The 22,987-nt window shown below is 43.1% G+C and overlaps 1 protein-coding gene across 1 annotated transcript; it reads left to right on the plus strand.

Moving 5' to 3' along the window:
• The first annotated feature begins 1,320 nt into the window (after positions 1-1,320).
• CD59 (CD59 molecule (CD59 blood group)) lies at positions 1,321-17,825 on the plus strand. The gene is made up of 4 exons (XM_033121017.1): positions 1,321-1,532; positions 5,640-5,725; positions 7,468-7,569; positions 16,787-17,825. The coding sequence occupies exons 2-4, from the start codon at positions 5,659-5,661 to the stop codon at positions 16,984-16,986; spliced, it is 369 nt and encodes a 122-aa protein (XP_032976908.1). The 5' UTR covers positions 1,321-1,532; positions 5,640-5,658; the 3' UTR covers positions 16,987-17,825.
• The last annotated feature ends 5,162 nt before the right edge of the window (positions 17,826-22,987 follow it).

Consider the following 22,987-nt stretch of genomic DNA (forward strand, 5'->3'; position numbering starts at 1 on the left):
CTGGGGCATTATGTGGAGATGTCAGCACTTCTGGGTGCACTTCATATCAGTTTGATACGAGTATGAAGACTGAGGGAGTGGTCAGGCCAGGAGAACTAATATTTGCAAATCATCTGCAAACATACCTCCAAGGTAAAACAAAGTGGATGCACTAGAGTATCCCAGGGAGCACTTGTAGCAATGGTTCTTGGTCCAACCCTGGCAACACCAGATTATGGGTGGGTAGTGGAAAAGAATCTCAGACTGAAAGGTCAAGAAACTGGAAGCAAAACGAGGGAGAGTGGCATCTTGGAATCCAAGAGAGTTTCAAGGATGGAACAGCTAATAGGATGCATATAAGATAATGCATCTGAAAGAGCTTTGTAAATAAGCTATCATCTGAAATACACGTATTAGCTGATTTAAGCAGACACACCCAGCGAAACTCATTTCCTGACACCCCTAAACTATCAGGATCATGGCGGAAGGCACACGTGATGATCAGTTATCATATAATTTGCCCTGCTTGAATTTTATCCCATGTCTTCTTCCCCTTCCCATTCAGCATAAGCAGCCATGAGACGTCAACCTTCTTACCCTGATCAGCAGTGTGTCATAATCACCAACAGAGGTCAGTCTCTTGGAGAAAGACGTACTTTTCGCCTATTCTCCACTCTCTCTTGCGTGGCGCTCTTAACTCTTTCGCCCCGACATTCGTTTATATCGGAATGAATATATCCGAAAATTTTATACATAAAAATAATGTCATTTATATACAAAGCAGCTCAGATTGTTAATAAATGCATAAAATAGTCAAAATGTCAACTTTTTGTTTTTTGTGGATTTCTGACACATTTTGGGAAAAAAACCCTTGAAATCAATTAACGCAGCGAAAGACTAAAAGCTAGTTCTGCAGTGGGTGGGACACTTTCCAAGTGATAAACAGAAACTGCCAATTACATCTTCACGTAAAAATAACGTTCTAAATGGTAGTTCTGGTCCCAGACTGGCCAGTGTAAGCTGAAGGATATTCGGAGGCTCCAGAGCCTAAGAGCAGAAAGGAGCCTCAGGCTGTATGTAGCAGGACTGGATAAACCCAACAGCCGGGACCAGTGAGACCTTGGCATGGGCATAAAAAAGTTTTGAAAAACATTTGAATACAATTTTTTAAAAAGAGGAAATTAGAAGTCTTGGAGTTTCGTATTGTTTTCGATAACAAACCGGAGGAAGACACCATAAACTTTCCGTTCCTGGTTTTTAAAGGCCTTAATCAAGCCGGGCCACCGGTTTTTTTCTGAACCTGGGCGGTTACGTGCGGTAGTTGTCCAGCTCCCAGGGTGCCCTGGGCGCGTGCAGTGACCGCCACGGTTCCGGAGGCTGCACTTGTCCTCTGCTCTCCAACGCGCAGACTGCAGCGCGCAGGACTAAACCGGAGCTGGGCGAGGGGGGCCGGCGAGAGGAGGTGGAGTCCGCCGGAGCCCAGGCTATAAAGCCCGGCGGGGCGCCCCACACGCCGCGCGCGGCGCTGGTTGCCGGGTTCCGAGCGTTGTGTGGTAAGACCGAGGGCTGGGCGGCGGGCGGAGTCGCGCTCCGAGCCTGCGCCCACGGGCGGCTGGGCTCGGGCCACCGGGGCCTGGGGGGCTCGGAGGGTCCGAGCAGGCTGTGCCTCTACCGCGCGGGCCTCCGCGCCCGGGGCCGGCCCCGGCTTTTCCCGGTATCCCCGGGACGGGGCGGCCTCCTAAGGCCCTGGCTTTTCGCCCGCGGCCTGGCGGGAGTCCCCCTGCACTGGACGCTCCTGTCGCACGCTTTTCGTTCCCCAGAGAGCTTGGCTTCCTTTGTTTACACCAACAAGGGAGGAGAGGCCACTCTTCCCAAAACACCCCAACGCGGGCGGTGCTCTCCATTCCCTCGGGAGTATTTTCCTTGAACTCTGACCACCTGCCTTCACCTTTCTCAGAAGGGAATCTCTTGCAATCTAGGGATAAGAAATCGCGTCTTGAAAGGAGGTTAACGCCATCTCTAAGTGGTCACGGACATTCTTCTGTTACCCAGAAGTGTAAATTTTGAATTTTAATAAACAGGGTAGGGCCGAAACTTCGACGTTTTAAGTCCAAGTTTGGTGTGAGGTTTTGCTTTCTTGGGCCGGCTTGGATGGAGCCCTTCTTAGAGTCCCACAGACGACCGTTAAAGGTATATTAAATAGTGACTTGAATGGTTGTTTAAGGAGAAGCAGGTTCTCCAAGGATCCGGGAAATGTGCCAGCTCACATATTCCATTTCTCCTGACGTGCGTGAACAGTGTCAAGAAAATGGTTTCTCCCCTGTAGTCTGCAACCTACTGTGAGAAGACCTCGGGTTGTGTCTCATCTTGTGACATCTGTGACTCAGTACCTGTGACATTTGAAACTCTGTGTTTTCCTGTTTTCCCAGTTTTTGTTTGTGAAAGAGTGATTTGACTTAGTTGCCACCTTTTGAAGTCTAGCTCAGGAGGCTTCTTCAGGTTTGCCTTTTGACCAGTGGTTTCCTTCCTTCCTAGCACACCCAGTGTCCATTTTGAACGCGCCTTCTGCTGTGACCAGCTGATGCTTTTAAAAATCGTGTTCTTACTTGATGCCGACTTCCTAAAGAAATTAGGGGGCCCCAGCGGAGACCTGGCTGCCCACCTCTGCCAATTGCAATAATTCTACTTCATTCTAAACAAATCAACCCATAAAATGTACTGACTTACTGACCCAGCCCACGCTATATTAAGTCGGCTTGTGATGATAGTCGTCCTGCTTTTTGAAAAGGAGGGAGAGACCTCAAACACACGAGGGAGAACTCAAATATGACATTGTGTTCAATTCCGAGACCCCCAAGATCAGGGACACACTTCTGCCCTATCCCTTGGCCCTAACTTAACTAGCTTAATCTGCCTGTGGGTGACTGGCTCTGGAATCCACCTACCGGTAGAGTCAGGACAGTTTGAAGCTTGGCATGCTTGAAGAGAAGTGGTGAATTCACATTTTCTCATCAAGTGCACGCGTCACAATGTAACCGTCAGGGGCCTGCATTTTGGCATCAGAGCAGTGTTTGAATCTTGGATCTGCTGTTTACTGGTTGGGTCATCCTGAGCGAGCTATTTAATACCATTTTCTTAGCAGTAAAATCATAGGCGTTACATCATTGGTATAATTCACAGAAAGGGCTCAGTTTGGCACCTGCTATGTGGAGAACAAATGATGGCTGTCAATATTTTGGGTACCCTTGTGACCCATCTTGTTCATGGTTCCCACTGGTGGCCATGAACTCCCAGTTTTCCAGGGCTCGGAATCTTAACTGAGGGAGGTGGCAACGTTTCCCAAAATGGTGGGTAATTCCTGACTCCAAAGGAGGTAGGGAGTTGCCTCCCTGGACCAAACGTGCCTGAGATTTGGTGCTTCTGTGCTTTCAAAGTAGAAACATAACTTTGCGGAAGCTTTCTGTAAGAGAATATCCCATTAGGCTGAGTGGCTTGGATGATAAAAGCCCAAATAGGGATTTTGGGGTAAGGTGAGCGGGTGTCTAATGGAATTCATGTTTGACAGCTGCCAAGTAGAAGCACTTAAAAAGGAGTGCATTAAAAATTCTGGGACAGCTCTTGAAGCACGTCAGCTAGACAAACAAAACCAAGCCCTGAGCTGCTGGAGGTTTTCCAAAGTGGAAGATGTGTTTTTACCTGCGCCCCATATCTTTGTGAAATATCTTCATTAAACAGTTGGCTCTGCAGGTATAACCTCCAAGGCCAGGCACATGAATAGGCTCTCTGTGAGTGGCCCTCTGGAAAGCTAGGGACTTGGCATCCTAGAGTAAATGGCAGGGAGGACCCTTGTATGGGCAGCTGCAGGTTTGTGTGGTTTAGAGAGTTGGGGGTGTGGGGCGCTGGCTGTATCTGGCAGCTGTAACAGACAGGGGACCTCCAAGTGGGAGGGGCTGTCCATTATGATGTGCCTGTTTGTCTCTCCCTACTGGTGTTATAATTACTTCTCTGAACTGAGTAACTGATCTTTGTTTAGGCCTGCTGGGCTGCCCCCGGCACTGTGTTACAGGTGATAAGGAGGCAAAGCTCCAGACTCTTGCCACTACTAGCCACCAGGTAATGTTAAGCTACTCGTGAGTTATCAGCTCCTGGTGAATAGAAGCATGATCTCTGCCTGATGTAGCTCTGCAACTCACCTGTTTGTTGGGGACAGGTAACTTCATCCCCTGGGGTCTCTATTCATTTCCTATACAATAAGAACTTCAGGTTTTATCCTTGAGGACACTGCTAGCCTTAATGTTCAACAGCCTCTAAGGCCCTAGGCTCCCCAGAGCGGTAACTATACTCATAGGCATCTGGGACTCTCCTGATATAAAAATCTCTTCTCTGGGAGCCTTAGCCTAACAAATTTATTTCAGAAGCTGAATTCACAAGAAGTCTCCCCACCACAGAGTTTAACTCTGGTTAGAGGAACTGTCTCTTCCTTGTTTCAGATGGGCTCAGGGAAGTGGATTGGACAATTAAAAACCTCCCTGTGCCTTGGCTTCCTTAGCAGACAAAAGGAGGGTTCAATGCTCCCTGCTACACATTAAGGCATAAATGGGGACTAGTCATCAAAGTTACCGCGAACCCCTCTATTTACCCAGAGTGATCAAGAAGGTGTCCCTGTTACCAGTCCAAAGTCCTGCTGCTTTGAAAGGCCAAAAACTCAAAACATCCGAGTTTGGAGCGAGGAAAGGTTTATCGGTGAAGGAACCGAGGGAGAAGATGGGAGACCTAGTGGTTCCTCAAACCATCTCACAGAGTTCAGGTGGCTTTTATGTCGGGAAGGGGAAACTGGAGGAACTGTTCTTGTAAAACTCACACCACCAGCAGAATTCCTCTAATGATTGACATGTCTGTGTGCGTGACTAAGCAGGAGCTGTTCGCCTGGAGGCCATGGACACAAGGCAGGCTGGAAGGAGACGAGTCAGAGAGGCCGAGCATTTCCCTCTGTTATATCCCCATCATGCTTGCTAAGGTGGGAGCCAGAGCTCCCAGGCACGCTGAGCCTTTGCCTCCTGTTCTGCTGCTGAAAGCATCTTGGTGCCTTCCAGTCACCGGTTTGGTCTGATGCACTTAGTGGCGTGGCCTGGAGAAGTGGCCTTCCCTAGGCCCCAGCTCAGCCAGCTGCTTAGGCTAGAATTGCAGCAGGGCAGGAATTGCAGTTGCTGTATTGGGTACTTTCCTCATTTTCTCATTTGACTGAACAAGCCTTATGGGGAAGGCAGTGCGGTCTCCGCTGCACCGAGTGAGCACTGAGGCTTGCAGGGACGGAGTTTACTAAAGGCTCCACAGCCACTGTAAGTGAGAGCTAGGGCAGGGCGAGGGTAGTCCTGACTCGGGGCCCACTGTGGTTTGACTCCCTGTAGCTGCCCCTCTCACCACAACCAATGGCATTTCTTCAGCAAGCTGAGGTCTTGGGGCAGGAGGGAGACCAAGCGCTGCCCCACCTGAGTCACCGCATGTGACCTCTCAGCTTGGTTGGTTTCCTGTGCTTTCTTGGTCTGCTACTTCCTTCCCCATGTCTCCGGGAGCCCTCTACACCTCCTGACTCTTAGTTTCTGAGAAAACCAGCAGGCATTTGTTGGTTCATGGCAATTCTTTGTGTGTCTTCCTTCCAGATTCTGTAGACAAGTCACAATGGGAAGCAAAGGAAGTTTTGTTCTGCTCGGGCTCCTGCTCATCCTGTGTGTCCTCTGCCATTCAGGTGAGTGGTCCAGAGGGACATGGCTCTGGACCATCTGTGCCCCCTCAGCCATGCGCTTCATTTCTCTTAGGCCTCAGGAAGATGGAGCTGATGCCACTGGCCACGGCCTGGCCTTGGTTTTCTTGCCTTCCAGTGTTACAGGTCCAGGGCTTTGTGACAACTCCTTCCTACGTTACAACCTTGCCCTCAGTGGAGCACCTTCCTGAGTTACAGCCTGTCGGGTTACAGAGCTGCTTTTGGGGGGGGCGGGGCAGAGGAGGCTACACTCAGCAGCTTGAGTTACTCACCCCGCTCACCACAAGCTGTGGGGGTACCAGTGGGCACCATCTTTAGGGTGCTGAGCTCAGTCCCTCTGCCTCGGGGCTTCTCCTGTGTTCTGATGAGAATGATGCTCACGGTCATAGCAACATTTATGTGCCGGTCACTGTGCCGATCATCTCACAGGTACTTACTTATTTAATCCTCATGTCAACCCTATGGAGTAGGTACTCTTTTTATCACCATTTTACAAATGACAAGACTGAGGCTCAAGCAGATTAAATAACTTACAAAATATCCCACAGAAGTGGTACAGCCAGCATTTGAACCCAAACAGCCTGGCGCCAGAGCTTTCTGCCTTTTAACTCCTTCACCCCCAGGGTACCCCTCCCTGGCTCCTAAAGGTGTTTGTGCATTCCTGAGTCTTAAGCTCTGTAGGAATAAGAACACCTGTGTGACTTGCTTTGCTTCCTCATAAGGAACAAATGTCACTTTCTGCCTGTGTCATGTTGGCACTACCAGTTTTGCGTTTCATGTACGCTGTCGCTTGTGTTCAGTGTCACTGCTAATACCTGGCTGCCCACGGACCTGAGTTTAAGGTGCACAGCTGCTGTCTTTCCCTTGATTGTGTGTTCTTCTGGTGGTGGGTCAGTCCCTCGGCAGGGAGCAGCTTCAGTGATGACACCTTACCCCACAGGTCATCAGACTTGTTCTCTAGAGGGCCAGAGAGTAGTTAAGACTTTGCAGGCCAAGAGACAGAATCAAGGATATCATGTAGGCTTTTTGTAAATAACAAGAGACAAAACCAATTTCTAGAAAATTTTGATTGACGGAATTCAAAATTTAATAAGAGTATAATTATTTATAATACAGATCTACTAATGAGAAAGATGGGATTCTTTTTGGGGAGAATAACATTTTACTTACTTGGGACTCAAAAATTAGTGGTTCCTTATCATCAAATTGGTTGTAACTATTCATCTATTAATACTGATCTGTAATGAGATTTTATGTGTTTCCTCTTTGAAAATGTCTTTTCAAATACAGACAGATAGCTGCTGCCAAAAATACTGATTATCAGACTATCAGAGTGTGATTTCATAGAGCACATTCGTTGCTTGGAAGGCCTTTATAGAATCTGTTAGCTTATTCTCTAGATAGTTTCCGTTCAATACATTGTTCCATTGCAGATTAATCACTACCTCACTTCTGGTTGAAGATAGGGGACACCTTCTCAATTGCACAGTTATATGGGTTTTTAAATATGGAAATTCCCTTTGAACTTGCATCAGGGCCCCCCAAAATGCTGCTGGACCTGGAGTTTGAGCTTGGAAAGACACATCTGCTGCAGGTCTGTGTGGGAATGGAAGCACGCTGAGTTGCTGACCTCTGCCCCATAAAAGGAGATGGTAGGCTTTCTGCTGCCATGAGGGCAAGTCCGTGCTGGTCTGCCGGAGTCTGACGGGTTTGCTTCCTGATTCTAGGTCATAGCCTGGAGTGCTACTCCTGTCTTAACCCATCTGGTAGATGCACTACCACCACCAACTGTACACAGAATCTGGATGCGTGTCTCTACGCCAAAGCCGGTAAGAGCCTCCCCCTTCCCTCTCTCACAAGTGTAATGGGATGGTGAGAGCCTGGAAAAAAGTGTTACCACTCTACTTCTCCTTAGATGTGTATTCAATAAGTAACAGCAACCACTTAATAGTTGCATGTGGCACTAAGCACTTTCCATACATTTTTAATTTAATGCTTCCCACCTACCACTCATTTGATAAATGAGGAAACCGAGGCTCAGATTAAGCAACAGACTAAGGTCAAGTAAACAACCCAGGGTTGGAGTGTGGGAATCCATCTAATTCCAATGCCTATTCTCTTAACAGCAACGCTGGCTGCCTCCCAGACTTTTAAGAGCCTAAGTGTGTCAGAGCCTGAGCTAGGAGGTAGAGAGGCAAAGATAAAGAAAGGAGACAATTAAAACTACGATAGACGCCTGTTTATCTGTCACAAATGTCTTTATTTATATCTCTCTTTCATCCCATGGGATATTTAGTATATACAGAGTCCTGCAAGCTGAGCTCAAAGGACAAGTAGAAAGTAAAAGAGGAAGAGTATTCCTGAGAGAGGCAAAAGCAGGTGCCAAGGTTTGGTGACCTCAGAGCAGGGCACCCAAGGGCATGGGGTGGGGGACTGCTAACATTGACAAGTCCTGTCAAAGTACATTTTCCTTTTTGGTTAGACTCTAGAATCTCTAGCTCCAAAAATCCTATTAAAATAGGATTTAGGAAATGGTGGACAGAGGAAAGAAGTCAGCAAACGCATGCTCTCTGTTCTTGCTGGATATGGTTCTTGATTGACTCTATGTGTGGAAATAATACTGGTGAGGAATAGCTATTTCCAGGTCTCCTTAGTTAGGTAATGTATAAGGTAAAACCTCCCAGACTTACATCTCTAAGAGACAAAAATGAAATCACCCTTCAAGGTTATTTCACTCTTGCACCCTCTACCACAAATTCTTCACGGTGGCAACATCAAGGAATGCTGAACAGATCAGGTAAACTCAGGAAAGGCTTGGGAGAAACACAGGTTCAGAAAAACCTGATAGAAAGGAGATTTCTCCAGAAAGGAGAAACCCTCAATAAGTAAGAACAAAGTAGAATTATCCTGTCTAAAAAAAAAGAACAGGAGTACCTGATAATTTTGATACAAATTTCTGGACTGCGACTCAAATTTCAAGACCTCCACACGAGGAACTTGATTCTGTAGGGGGACAGTTCCTCTGCCTCTGGAGTACCCTAGTAATTCATCGTTAATGTGGGGGGAACACAGTCACTCACTCCACAAATGTTTGAGCCCCGGTTATGTTTGAGCACAGAGACCTGGTTCTTATCCTTGATTGTCTGTGTCTCTTGGAGCCCCCACTACAAAAAGGGTAATTTGCAAATGAGAGAATAAAGGAAATATTATGTGTAGAATAATATTGTATAATATTATTATAAGAATAATACATATAAGAATTATACATGTAGAATTAGCAATTAGGAGCTCTGAGCTCTGTCCTGCCACCAGTGAGTCCTTTCTGCCTCTCTTTTTCATTTATGAAATGTGAGTTTTGGGTGGTAGCATTGGGGAGGGGAAAGAAAAGAGGGAAGTAGACTAGAGCCAAAATCTTTTTTCCAGCTCTCAAATCCCATTGTTTTTTATCTGAATTATTAGACTTTTAATTTTTCCAACTTTATTGAAGTATACTTGACAATTTAAATTTTGTATATTTAAGGTGCATGTAATAGGATATACGTATACATTATGAAGTGATGACCACAATCTAATTAACATACCATCTCTTCACGTAGTTACCCTTTTTTGTGTGATGAGAACACTTAAGATCTATTCTCCTAGCAAATTCAAATATACAATATAGTATTATTAACTATAGTCACCATGCTGTACACTAGATGCCCCGAGATTATTCATCTTATAATGAATTGTTTAGTGTTGTAAAATACTTAATGTAAGCGATGAGGCACACTTATTAGAAGGGCCAAAGTCCAAAATACTGACACCACCAAATGCTGGCACGAATGTAGATAAGAGCTCTTATTCATTGCTGGTGAGAATGCCAAGTGATATAGACAGTTTGGCAGCTTCTTAAAAAACTAAACGTTCTCTCCCAATGGCTCAGCAATTACATTCTTGATATTTACCCAAATGAGTTGAAAACTTCTATGCACGGCAATACCCTGCACACGGATATTTATAGCAGTTTTATTTATAATTGCCCAAACTTGGAAGCAACCAAGGTTATCCTTCAGTAGGTGAGTGGATAAATAAACTAGGGTCCATCCAATGGACTAATAAAAAATGAGTTATCAAACCATAAAAAAGACATGAAGGAAACTTAAATGCATATTACTAAGTGAAAAAAGCCAACCTGAAAAGGCGACATTCCATATCATTCCAACTCGATCACATTTTGGAAAAGGCAAAATTAAGACAATAAAGAAGTCAGTCATTGCCAGGGTTAGCTGGGAAATAGGAGGGATAACTAGACGGAGCGCAGGTGTTTTAGGGCAGGAAACCTACTCTGATAGTGTGATGAGCAAGCCAGTGATACATTTGTTGAACTCCTTAGAATATACAACACCCAGAGTGAACGCAAATGTGAATCACGGACTTTGGGTGACAACGATGAGTCCATGTAGAGTCAGTTTTCACAACTGTCCCACTCTCGTGTGGGATGTTCATCGTCAGGAGGTTGTTTGGGGTTGAGTTGCCATGGAGCTACGTGGAAACTCTGTACTTTCGGCGCAATTTTGCTGTGAATCTAAAACTCTCAAGAACAAAATCTATTTTTTAAAAAGGATAATAATGTGAATCTTAAATATTTTTTTTCCTTTCCATGATGATAAATCTCAAAACTTAAGCTAGACATATGATAACAGCAGTTCTTGAAATACAGATATTCGGACCATGAGGCGGATCTTCACAGAGTATGTAAGCCCCCTCCAGCTCTGGAGACATCCGCCTGGTAGAGGCAGGGTACAGCGTTATGAACTCGAGTCAAAGGCCAGGCACTGCATTAGAGAAATAATTTAACTCCTCTACCCACATGTGGCCCCAGCTGTAAAATGGGAATGCTTATCTTCTGGGGTCAGTGGAGAGCACTTAGAGGAGAAAATGGGTATGGTTGTGCTGTGCAGAGTAAGTCTAGAAGAGAGACAGGTGTTGGCTGTTAACCCAGCCGCTATTGACGGGACTTCTGGCTAGGTCCTGGAAGTATAAACCATGTACTTAGACTCTGGCAGAAGCCTCTGATGACAGTGCCAAGGATCATTGCTGTAATGGCCTGCTGAATAAGGGGCACACCTAGGAGACAACTGGGGACGGTTGCTTTGTGAAGGTGGACTCAAGCCAAGCAGAGAGAGAACCTCTAACATTCCAGGGACTCTGATAATAATCCACTTTTATTTGGGTGGTTCTCATAGTGGCTTTGGTGAGAAGCTCACCGTCATAAATAGGCAAATAAGATAATTAAGGAAAGTGCTTGGCTCACTGCAGGACACATAGTAAGTGATAAATTGGTAGCAGTTATTAATAAATTGCTGTCTGCTCTCCCCAAGCTGTTAGGCTTCCTTGATTAAAATTCTGGTAGCTTTGATGCTTTCCCAGCTCCATGCCTGATTCCTGTTAAATAGCGCAGTCACTTGTCCTGTTCAACAGCGTCCTCTATATTAGAAGCATCCATTTAAATACTTATGACACAAAACCTATCTGGCCTCTGCCACTTAACCAAACTTCATTAAAATCCAGTCCAAACACCCATCCCTCTGAATGGAAGAACCGGACAGTTCTATCTGCAGTTATAAGCCTAGATGTTTTGTGCCAAACTATGAATGAAATTGGATAAATTAGTTACAAGCCTTAAATGAGGAAATAGGCATCTGTATTTTTTCTTTCCAGCACAGAAGATAAAACAGTTCCAGGACAAGGACTATACCTTCTTTATTTGTATATTCCAGGCATCTAGCACACAGCCTTAGCATTTAGACAGTTATTTCTGAAGAGGAAAATCTACTGTAACTGTTCTTTCTTAGTTAACACATTTTTTTTTCACTTAACATAATTTTTCTAAATAGTAAAAACTAGGCATATTTTCTTTTGGCCTCTATTTTCCTGTGCAAAAATTGGGACCATAATGGCATGTTCTTTTGGAAACTTTTCCTGTGTTACTGAATAGTCTAATGATTTTTAATGAAATGTAAAATATTTTAGAAATCATCCAGTGACTTTAAAAAAAACCAAACTCAATCCATACAGAAATGTGTAAGTGAAGATTAGTCTTTTGTGAAGGTAACACCTTGCAGTTACTTGGCCGTCCTTCCAGAGCAAATTGATACATTCAGCTCCATACGTACACTTTATTTACTCAAGTGGATTCACATTCTATATACAGTTCTGCATCTAAGCTTTTTTCTATTGAGATATAATTCACAAACCAGAAAATGTATATTCAAAGTGTACAATTCAGTGGCTTTTAGTGTGTTCACAAGGTTGTACAACTATCACCACTATCTAATTCCAGAACATTTTTATCACCCCAAAAAGAAACTCCTTACCCGTTAGCAGTCATTCCCCATTTCTGTCTCCCACATACTTTGGCAGCGACTAATCTACTTTCTGTCTCCATGGATTTGCCTGTTCTGGACATTTAATATAAATGGACTCATACAGTATTGTGGTCCTTTGCACCTGGCTTCTTTCACTGAACATAATGTTTTTAAGATTCTCCCATGTATTGTATGTATCAGTACTTCATTCTTTTTTATGACTGAATAATATTCCATTGTGTGAATATACTACATTTTGTTTATTCATTCACCAGTTAATGGACATCTGGGCTGTTTATCCTTTTTAGCTATTTTGAATAATGCTGCTGTGGACATTCATGTACAAGCTTTTGTGTGAACATAGTTTTCAACTCTCTTGGGTATATATATACCTGTGAGTATAATTGCTAGGTCATGTGGTAACTGTTTTTAACTTTTTGATGACTTGCCAAGGTATCTACACCATTTTGCTTTCCCATCAGCAATGTTTGAGGGTTCCAGTTTCTCTACTTCTTTGCCAACACTGTTATTTTTCAGTTTCTTGATTACAACCATACTGGTGGGTGTGAAGTGATTCTCATTGTGGTTATTTTTTTATTTTAATTTTTTATTGACATTCAGTATTATATTTGTTTCAGGTGTACAGCATAGTAGTTAGACATTTATATAACTTATAAAGTGGTCTCCCCAATAAGTCTAGTACCCATGTGGCACTATACATAGCTATTACAGTATTATTGACTATATTCCCTGTGCTGTACTTTACATCCCCGTTATATTAGGTTGGTGCAAACCTAATTCTTTTGTAATTTTTAACCTTTTAAACTACAATTACTTTTGCACCCATCTAATATTTTGTAACTGCAGTTTTTGTAATTTTTAACCTTTTAAACCAAAATACTGTTGCACCCATCTAATATTTTGTAACTGCCAATTTGTACCTCTTTCTTTCTTTTTTTTTTTTTTAATTTTTATTTATTTTAAGTGTGCTTTTCCAGGACCCATCAGCTCCAAGTCAAGTAGTTGTTTCAATCTAGCTGTGGAGGATGCAGTTCACAGTGGCCCATGTAGGGATCGAACCAGCAACCTTGTTGTTAAGAGCTCATGCTCTAACCAACTGAGCCATCTAACCACCCCTATTGAGAATTTTTTGATTACTGATTCGATTTCGTTAGTAGTTGTTGGTCTGTTCAGATTGTGTTTCTTTTTGACACTGTTTTGGAAGAGAGTATGTTTCTAGGAATTTATCCATTTCTTCCTTATAATCCTTTGTATTTCTGTGGTGTCAGTTGTTACTTCTTTTTCATTTCTGATTTAATTTATTTGGGTCCTCTCTTTTTTTCTTAGTCAAGAAAAAAATGTTTATCAATGTTATTTATATTTTCAAAGAACCAGCTTTTTTGTTTTTTTTAGACTCTATTTTGTTTATTTCCACTCTGAATCTTTATTATTTACTTCCTTCTACTCACTTTGGGCTTTGTTTGTTCTGCATTTTCTAGTTCCTTTAAGTGTAAGATTATTTACAGTTTTTCTTGTTTCTTGCGGTAGGCCTGTGTTGCTGTGAATTTCCCTCTTAGAACTGCTTTGGTTGTGTCCCCATAGATTTGGGGTCATTGTGTTTTCATTTTCATTCGTCTCAAGGTATCTTTTGATTTCTTCCTTGATCTTGTTGTTAACCCATTCATTGTTTAGTAGTATGTTATTTAGCCTCCATGTGTTTATGTGTTTTTCAGTTTTGTTCTTATAATTGATTTCTAGTTTCATATTATTGTGGTCCGAAGAGATACTTAATATGATTTCAGTCTTCTTAAATTTATTGAGACTTGTTTTGTGTCCTAACATGTGGTCTATCCTAGAAAATATTCCATGTGCGCTTGAAAAGAATATATATTCTGCTGCTTTGAGGTGAAATGCTCTAAAAAAATCAATTAAATCCATTTGGTCTAATGTGTCATTTCAGGCTGCTTTTCCTTGTTGATTTTCTGTCTGGATGATCTATCCATTGATGTCAATGGAGTGTTAAAGTCCCTACAGTCACTGTGTTACTGTCAGTCTCTCCCTTTATGTCCATAAATATTTGCTTTATATACCAGGGGTGCCAAAAAATGTACACATTTTAAGAGATGTTATCCATGTATTACTTTTCGAAGTTGAATTCAATTATGGTAGCAATGTGTAGTATGACGTTTGCTCAAAAGATGGCTAATCTATTGAGTGCTAGTGTCATTCATTGTGTTACAATTTTAATACAGTGTTTTTCTTTCTTAAAATGTATACACATTTTTTTGGTACCTTCTGTATTTAGATGCTCCTACATTGGGTGCATACATGTTTACTAGTTTTATATCCACTTGTTGGATTGAACCCTTTATCATTATGAACTGTCCTTCTTTGTCTCTTGTTATAGCCATCATTTTGAAGTCTATTTTGTCTAAGTATTGCTACTCTAGCTGTTTTGTTTGTTTTCATTTACATGAAATATCTTTTTCTGTCCCTTTACTTTCAGTCTCTGTGTGTCTTTTAATCTGAAGTAGGTCTCTTATAGACAGAATGTGTATAGGTCTTGTTTTCTTATCCATTCCGCCCCCCTAGGTCTTTGATTGGAGCATTTAATCTGTTTACATTGAAAGTGATTATTGATAGGTATGTAGTTATTGCTACAGGGTACAAGGGCTGACTTCACAGAGTGGGATTCACTTTCGGATCTCTGGTGCCTGCTGAGACCACCTTTTGAGTATACCGTTTTTGGAGCTAATTGGGTGGTGCTTTGTTGTGATCTGAAGCCAGCCACAGGATGTGTTTGTTCTGGGGCCTTTTGGGAGGGGCTCCAGTGCAGGCCAAGGTCAGCTGTTGACTATGCCCAGCCCAGAACCACCTGGTAGGAGCTACAAAGCAATTCATGGTTGGTAGCTACCTGCACTGGGCCCAGAGTGCATGGGAGAGGACATGAGGGGCTCAACACGGGACCAGTGACACCCCCTCTGCCTCCAGGATGTGTGGGAGGAGGGTTCAACACAGGAGCAATGACACCCACCTATGCTTCCACGGTGTGTGGGAGGAGGGCTCAACACAGGAACAGTGGTAGCTGCTGCCCCTCCAGCCCTTGTCCTAAAGCCATACAATTCTGTTTTCCCCGTATGTCCCTGGCACCTTTTGATCTGCTGTCCATTTGCTGGAACTTAAGGTGAATGTTTGTGACTTAAGTCTGTGCATGGGCCCTGTAGGAGGACGCCTGGGTTTCCAGCAGCCCTCCATCTCACCCAGACAGAATCCCCATTGGTTTTCACAGTCAGATGTTGTGGGGACTCTTCTTCCTGGCACTAGTGCTCCAAGCTGGGGAGCCCAGTGTGGGGCTGGGACCCCTTGCTCCTCAGGGGGGACATCTACAGGTGAGATATCCCTCCTGATTCTTAGCCACCACATGCGGTACGCCCTTTTTGCATCACCACCCCTCTTTCCAGTCTCTATGTGGCTTCTTCTCTATATCCTTAGTTGGACCTCCATTCAGCTAGTCTTCAGATGGTTCTCCAGATTTCTATAATGTAGTTGTTCTATAATTTAGTTGTAATTTTGATGTGGTCTTCGGAGGAATCGAGCACAGTGTTTACCTACTCTGCCATCTAGATCAGAAGTTCTCGTTGTGGTTTTGATTTCTGTTTTCCTAATGACTAATAATATTGAGCATCTTTTTATGCACTTATTGGCCATTTGTATATATTCTTTGGAGAAATATACACATTCTTTGTCCATTTTCTAATCATTATTTGTCTTTTTAATATTGAGTTGTGTTTGATATACTCTGACTAGACTCTTATCTGATATATGATTTGCAAACATATTCTCCCTTTTTGTGTGTGTTTTTGTTGTTGTTGTTGTTTTTTCCAGATAGTGTCCTAAAAAGCACAAACATTTTAAATTTAGGGCGGCCAGTTAGCTCAGTTGATTAGAGCGCGATGCTCATAACACCAAGGTTGCCAGTTCTGTTCCCTCATGGGCCAGTGAGCTGTGCTCTCCACAACTAGATTGAAACAACTACTTGACTTGGAGCTGATAGGTCCTGGAAAAGCACACTTAAAATAAATAAAAGTTTAAAAAAAAAGTTTTAAATTTTGATGAAGTCAAATTTATCTATTTTTCTGAACGTTTTTAAACCTCAGGCTCTTTCCACATTAGCACCTGCAGGCCTACGTCACTATTTATCTACATGGAATTCCATTGTATGGTACTCTACTATAATTTCTTCAAACACTTCTTTATTAACGGGCGGATTTTATAGTTTTTTATAGATAGTACTGCAATAACCATTCGTGAGCATGTATCTTAACCATTTTTACTGGTAATTTCATGGAGTAAATTCTAGAAATGGAATTGCTGGATCAATGGGGGTATGTGTTTAAAAGTCTTAAAACATCTCTTAAATCTCTTAAAACATCAGTATGATTGCCTGTTGCCTTGCCCATACACACAACTGTACTGGCTCTGATGAGACTTGGGTTTTATGGAAAAGTTCCATTTAGAGCTGTATTATCATTTACTTAACCGTTCCTCTTTATAACCCAACTGGGATGCACATTCTTGCCCAAATGTCTCCACTTCCACAAGGTAAGTTCTAAGAAATAGAATTTAAAGTTCAAAGACAGGTAAAGAACTTTATCCACTTGTCTGCTTACCTTTGTGTGTGTGTGTTTTCCCACAGACACACGAATTTATTACCAGTGTTGGCAGTTTGCTAATTGCAATTACAACGACATCGTAAAACAGTTAGGGGGGAAGGAACTAAAGTACGACTGCTGCCAGAAGAACCTGTGCAACAGAAGTGGTGGGACGAGTATATCAGGGGAAACGTTTCTGCTGATGACTCAGGTGCTTGCAGTATTCTGGAACATTTTCCTCTAAATCGATACCAGGAGAGTGTCTCCTAAAATCCCTGTTTCTGTGTATTCCTTATTTCCTTTGCTGCTGCGTTCCAAAAGCTTTATATTTTCTTGCTGGGAAAGATATAAACTAGCTTGAGCAACTTGGATGAGAGAGAGAGACTCAGAAACTCTGAAGACCAGTTCTGTCTGCAGAGAAGGCCCAGTTGAGGGAAGAAGTTTAAGAGGGAAGCACTTGTGATTTGAGATAAGATTACATGCTTCTTTCCTCCGCTCTTTGCAGTGACAGTTTGACTAGATTCTCTGCAGTCCTCAGCTACTTCCCATCTTGTTCCTTGCATGCAGTTAAATAGTATTATAGTACTTCTTGGGGTGGGTGGGCCAGTGGGGTCTTTTCAACAATCACTATCAAAGGAATGCTTCCATGCATTTTGGGACCTCCAGAGGTCATCATAAACAGCAACAGATCCGCAGGGATGTTACCTGCTGACATCGAGCCTGTTGACTCCTAGCTAATGTGGCACAGATTGTATAAAATAGTTTGTAAGGGCTATCAGCATAATCACAAATGTTGAGACTTTCAGAAGTTCTACCAGTTTCCTAAAAAGTGATACACCTTTTCAGGAGGGCAGAGTTTTGCCTTTTTCTTGTGGGTGCTGGTGAATTATTCTCAAGGTCTGGGAAACTTAATGACATTTGTATTCTTATAAACTTGGTGGTGTTTATCTGTATAGCCTGACTTTTGCAGATGAAAGTGGGATTTCCTGATTAACATTTTTAAAAAAACCGCTTGATTATGTAATCTGTTAGACAAACTGGAATGAACGATGCCTTTCTGAAAATAAAATCTAATCAAATGCTTGGGTGTGGTCTTTGCCCCAAAAGGATTATACAACACGCCCGATGAAAGAGAGCATCTTGGGCAGTACCAGTTTTCTTCTGTTGGTGCCATAGACAAACAAAGACTTCCTTATCCAAACCTAGCATACCTTGGTGCTCTCTTTCCCTGTTGCCTCAGTGTTTTTCCTTACGTCATCTTTAATTCTATGTTTCAAGACAAAATAGTATGACTCTTTCCTTAACAGGACTTTTTCTGCCTGAGGAAGTACTGACCATGCCACAGCTGCTCGCTGAGCAAAGCAACTCATTTCTTACAGGACTTTTTAGTCAGGAGCAAGAATCAATTTTGACTCTCTTAAGCAGAAATGAATTTGGGGAAACTTTTAAAGGGGAATCCAACCAGACCACAAAAAGCCAAGAAGTTGGACAGTGCCAGCCAGAACTCTCATTCTCAAGATTCCGATTCCAGGGTGATACTGACTGCTATCTTGGGTCATGTGCCCAATTTGGGGCCAGAGTACATTGAAAAAGGGGTCATTTAAAGCAGAATCTGCGTGCTGCTAAATGGGGAAGTAAGGAGAGGGTTCTCGAGTTGAAACTCGCAAAGGTTATTATATAAGTGGCCTTTAGCTTCAAGGTTTCTTTGTGTAGAAAGTTGCTATTACTCATGTTGTAGACTAAGGGTTGGGTGTCTGGGCCCAAAGACAATACTGCAAAGGCCAGATGAGCGGAGAGTCAGTAGCCTTTGCATTGCTTTACACACATGTTCCTATTGGATTCAGTATTGCGTTGTGATAACTCCATTGGATCTTCTCTTTTGGAAGATGAGCTGTAACTGTAAGGTACACCCAATGGGTAGATATGTCCTGAAATATACTCTTAATATGTCCCGAAGGATGCTGACCCGTTGTCCAACTTAGTGTTGGAAGTACTGAGCTTCAAGGTATAGGTTTATTCCCCTGTGTTCTTGCAGTCAGCCCTATGACTTATCATCATGCAGGGTGTATCCTGGTAAAATAAGGGCTTGTCCAGCCCATGTGTTTTGGAGTTTGGCCTCTTGAGAGTATAAACCATGCTTTATATGTCTGCATCCTCAGTAGGGCCAGATGATTTATCTTGTACATCGTAAGTCTCTCCTCAGTGTTCAAAGTCTACTAGCTCACATTGGTTTTGCTGCCTGCTTGCAAACAGATCTGAACTAATGCTGACGGTTCTCTAAGGGATTCTTAATGTGCTGGGAAGGCCAAAGCTGGCCAGAGGTAGTACTGGCCGGACCATCACTAGGGGTAATAGTGAAGAGGGGTACATTCTGGTGCAGGGTTCAATGCTCCATGTTTTACATGTATTTTTATCTGTACTATCATCAGCCCACTTTGTTGAAGAGGAAATTACATTTGGAGAAGTGAGCTGAGTTGCTAACTAACGGTCACTGAAGCAGTATGTTGGCAAGTCCAGGATTCACACTCAGCTTCCCAAGTCAGACACTCCACTACCCGGCCTTTTTGCACACTGTTCTAAATGTACTCTAGTCTGACTTTGGAAAAAAGCCTGGAACGAGACCCTGATGCTTTATTGCTTTGAAGAAATCTATTCCTGCCTTTTCTGAGGAAAAATATTAAAGAAGTTATTTTTTACTGGACAGTTACATTACCCAGTAGTGTAAGCTTTACACAACCTAGTTAGGCCTCTTTTGGAAACAGATAATTTCAAACACTGTTTGCCACAGTCTGTTTCCAAAGGTCCACTGCTTCTTGCATTTCATTTCAGGATAGTAGCAGTTAAGTGCACGAGTTTTGCAGCTGAGAACCTTGGTTCAGATCCTGTCTCTTTCACTGATTGGCTATGTCTCTCTGAGCTCTGGCTTCCTACACCGACCTCAAAGAATTGTGAGGCTTGAGGTCATGCCTTTATAAAGTGGCAGGTAGGAAGTAGGCTATAGTAAAGATGCAGGTTACACGGAGTACAGGGTTAACAGCCTCGGGTCTGCGAATCTACAGTGAACCATACTTCACTGGCTTTGGCGTAAATGGAAACTGCCAGAAATTTTTTAATATTACTTATACGCTACTCACCATAATATTTTTCTTTAAAGTTTCCTATATATACACATTATTTTGGAGGAAGATAAATGAGCACAGTACTTAACTCTAGGTGGGTGTCCGTGAGTCTGTTATAGGTAAGGATATTCTCCCAGCAGCAATGTAGTCCCGGGAACCTCTGGGTTGGGGTGGGGCCACAGCACGCACGCTGCAGAGCACAAGTGCACAGAACGGAATGAAGATCCTGGGATTGTGGAGTGGGGAGCTTCTGTGGTCAGCTCTAGGGGTGCTGCCATTTTCATCTTTGCTATTGTTGGCTACATGCAAGTTGCCAACCCCAGCATGTCGATCCTATGTAGTAGATAACCAGTGCTCACGCTGTCTCAACTAACCCCACCCATCTGGCTGTAGGTTTTGCAGATATATTAATGTCAGTCAACCTGAAATACTGATGCCAATAAGATATGGCCCTTACAGGAATGCAGGCAGCTCTCGTGTGTTGGTGTTTTACGGTGCTGTGGCCAGAACTGGAACAGCATTATAATTCATAAACTCTACCAGTGTGGACAAAATGGGACCTGGCATTAAATTTTTCATCAGTGAATGTCGTAGTCACATCTTGAGGGCTTACTGTGAGCCAGGCACTATTCCAAGCATTATATATACGAGTTCACTTAATTTTTCTCAGTAACATCGTATGAACCTACCAGAGTGTTTACAAAGTGCAGTTCCTTGCCCATTTCACTAACTGGTACGGTGTGCCGGGTCACTGCCCGTGGATTCAGTAAGGTCTTTCCATACCATAACTCCCTCAGACCTTTGGTGTTGCTTGAACTAGTTGGAGAAAGTTTCTGTTCTGTTACCAGACATCCCTGACCAAGGTAAGTACTATGTAGTGTGAAGGGTTACAATTGCTAACTAAACCACCCTTTTCCCTGAGCTATAGGAAGAAGGCAAAAAAAAAAAAAAAACAACACACACACACACACACACTAAAGATTGGAATGGAAACAATGTGTGTATGATGTGAATAAAGTAGTTTTGAGAATTTTTTACAATGTGGGTTTACAATAAGATCTCACTGCAACAGACCTTTACTTAAACGCAATACATTCACAGAACATTCATACATTCATAGCCCTTCGTATAAATTCTCAGTGTCAACCTCTGTTGCTTGTAAACAGAGAATTCTGACCAAGCGTATAAGTGTTACTGCTGAGATCACGTGAGGGCCCGTTATACTAGGTGTCAGTAAGTGTTAGCCACGATTATTTTGCACAGCTAGTCGATGCTGGTTGATGGGACTTAAACTCAGCCCTTTGATCTTCCAAGCCCCTGCCCTCTCCATTCCACTAAACTGCCTCTCAGGCTTCAGTTTATTAAAAAATTTGCTTACTCTGCAAGTGCATAGAAGTACATCCACAGAGGAAAACAAGAATCAAGACTGAACTGCATTTTTTAGAAACTTTCTTGAAATAGCGGTCTTTGTGAAGGGAGGTGGGAACGCCTGGGCCACCACCTCTTGACCAACACAATGGTTACTTCAGATGAATAATAAAGAAAAGACTGTTTCCTGCTTCCCAAGATAGCTGGGCCCTTGAGCTGTGAAACAAACAACTTCCAGTTAGAGCCAGACCCTGCCAGGAAGAGGATGGAAAGCCAGAGACAGGAGAGCAGGGGGAACTGTTGAGAGGCTGCGGGAGGGAGTGGGGAAAAGGCTGAGCACGGGGGCCAGCCTGCCTGTTTGGGATTCCAGCTTTGATGCTAGCCAGTCACAGGATGTCAGGCAAGTGACTTAACACTATGTGCCTCGTTTTTCTCATCTGGAAAGTGGGGATAACAACACCTACTGCTTGGGGTGGTTAGAAAGATAAAAATGAGTTAAGGTGAGGACCTGGCACACAGTAGCCTCTCTGTTTAATGTCACTATCCTCAGCAGGACAACAGACAATCAGCTTCCAGGGTATTGGGCTCAATTATAATATCTGGAGTGGGTTAGGTTTTCTGGGAAGGGACCGCCCACTACCACTCCATTTTCCTCATCAATTCACTAGGGCTTAATGGTGAATCAAGGAATCCATGTATAATACTCAGCATCACACTTTGTGGATCACCCACTATGTATCCCAAGTACTGCTTATACATATTTTCATCAAAAACATCAACCTTGTGAACTAGATTTTATCTTCATTTTATAGATCAGAAAACTGAGGTTCAGAGAGCTGACATGACTTTCCCAGTGTCACAGAGTCCTGGATTCAGACATGACTCTTGTCTTACTATGTCTCGGCTGCTATAACAAAAATACCATAAAATGGGTGGCGTAAACAACATTTATTTCTCACAGTTCTGGAGGCTGGGAATTCTAAGACCAAGGCTCCAGCATATTTGGTGTCTGGTGAAAACCCACATCCTGGTTTGTAGATGGCAATCTTCTCACTGTGTCCTCACATGGTGGGAGGGGCAAGGGAGCTCTCTGGGGTCTCTTTACTAAGGACACTAATCCCATTTCTGAGGGCTCTGTCCTCAAGACCTAATCACCTTCCAAAGGCCCCCACCTCCTGATACCCTCACACTGGGGCTTAGAATTTCAACATATGAATTTGGGGGTAGGGGACACATTCACTCCATAACAACTCTGTTGTATTCCAAGCCACAAGCCCTGCATGTTCCTTAAAGATGTCCGGAGCCAAAGTAGGTATGGCCAAATGTGACACACCCCACAAGAGGCAGAGAACCTGGTTAAGGTATGATTGTTGGCATTGTGTCTAGATGCAGAATTAAAGTGATGGAAAGGAAGTAGGACTTCCAGAGGCGCAAGTGTAGTCAAACCCAAGTTCATCTGCCCTACGTGCAGTTAGACCAATCACTAAAGCGTCAAGTATACAACAAGGAGTTTATTTTCGAGAGGCAGCCAAATGGAGACAGGGAGAAAACCCACTCTGTCTCCCCAGGAAAAAGATGACAAGTTTTAAGGGATTTGAAAGGGGACTCTACATGCAAAAGGAGAGGAAGTAAGTGATTCTAAGTCTGATTGATAAACAATGGACTACTACTCAGCTATAAGAAAAGACGAAATATGCCATTTGCGACAATTGGATGGTTCTTGAGAATATCATGCTAAGTGAAATAAGTCAGATGGAA

The sequence above is a fragment of the Rhinolophus ferrumequinum genome, chromosome 11 (assembly GCF_004115265.2).
Source record: "Rhinolophus ferrumequinum isolate MPI-CBG mRhiFer1 chromosome 11, mRhiFer1_v1.p, whole genome shotgun sequence".
Taxonomy (NCBI): Eukaryota; Metazoa; Chordata; class Mammalia; order Chiroptera; family Rhinolophidae; genus Rhinolophus; species Rhinolophus ferrumequinum.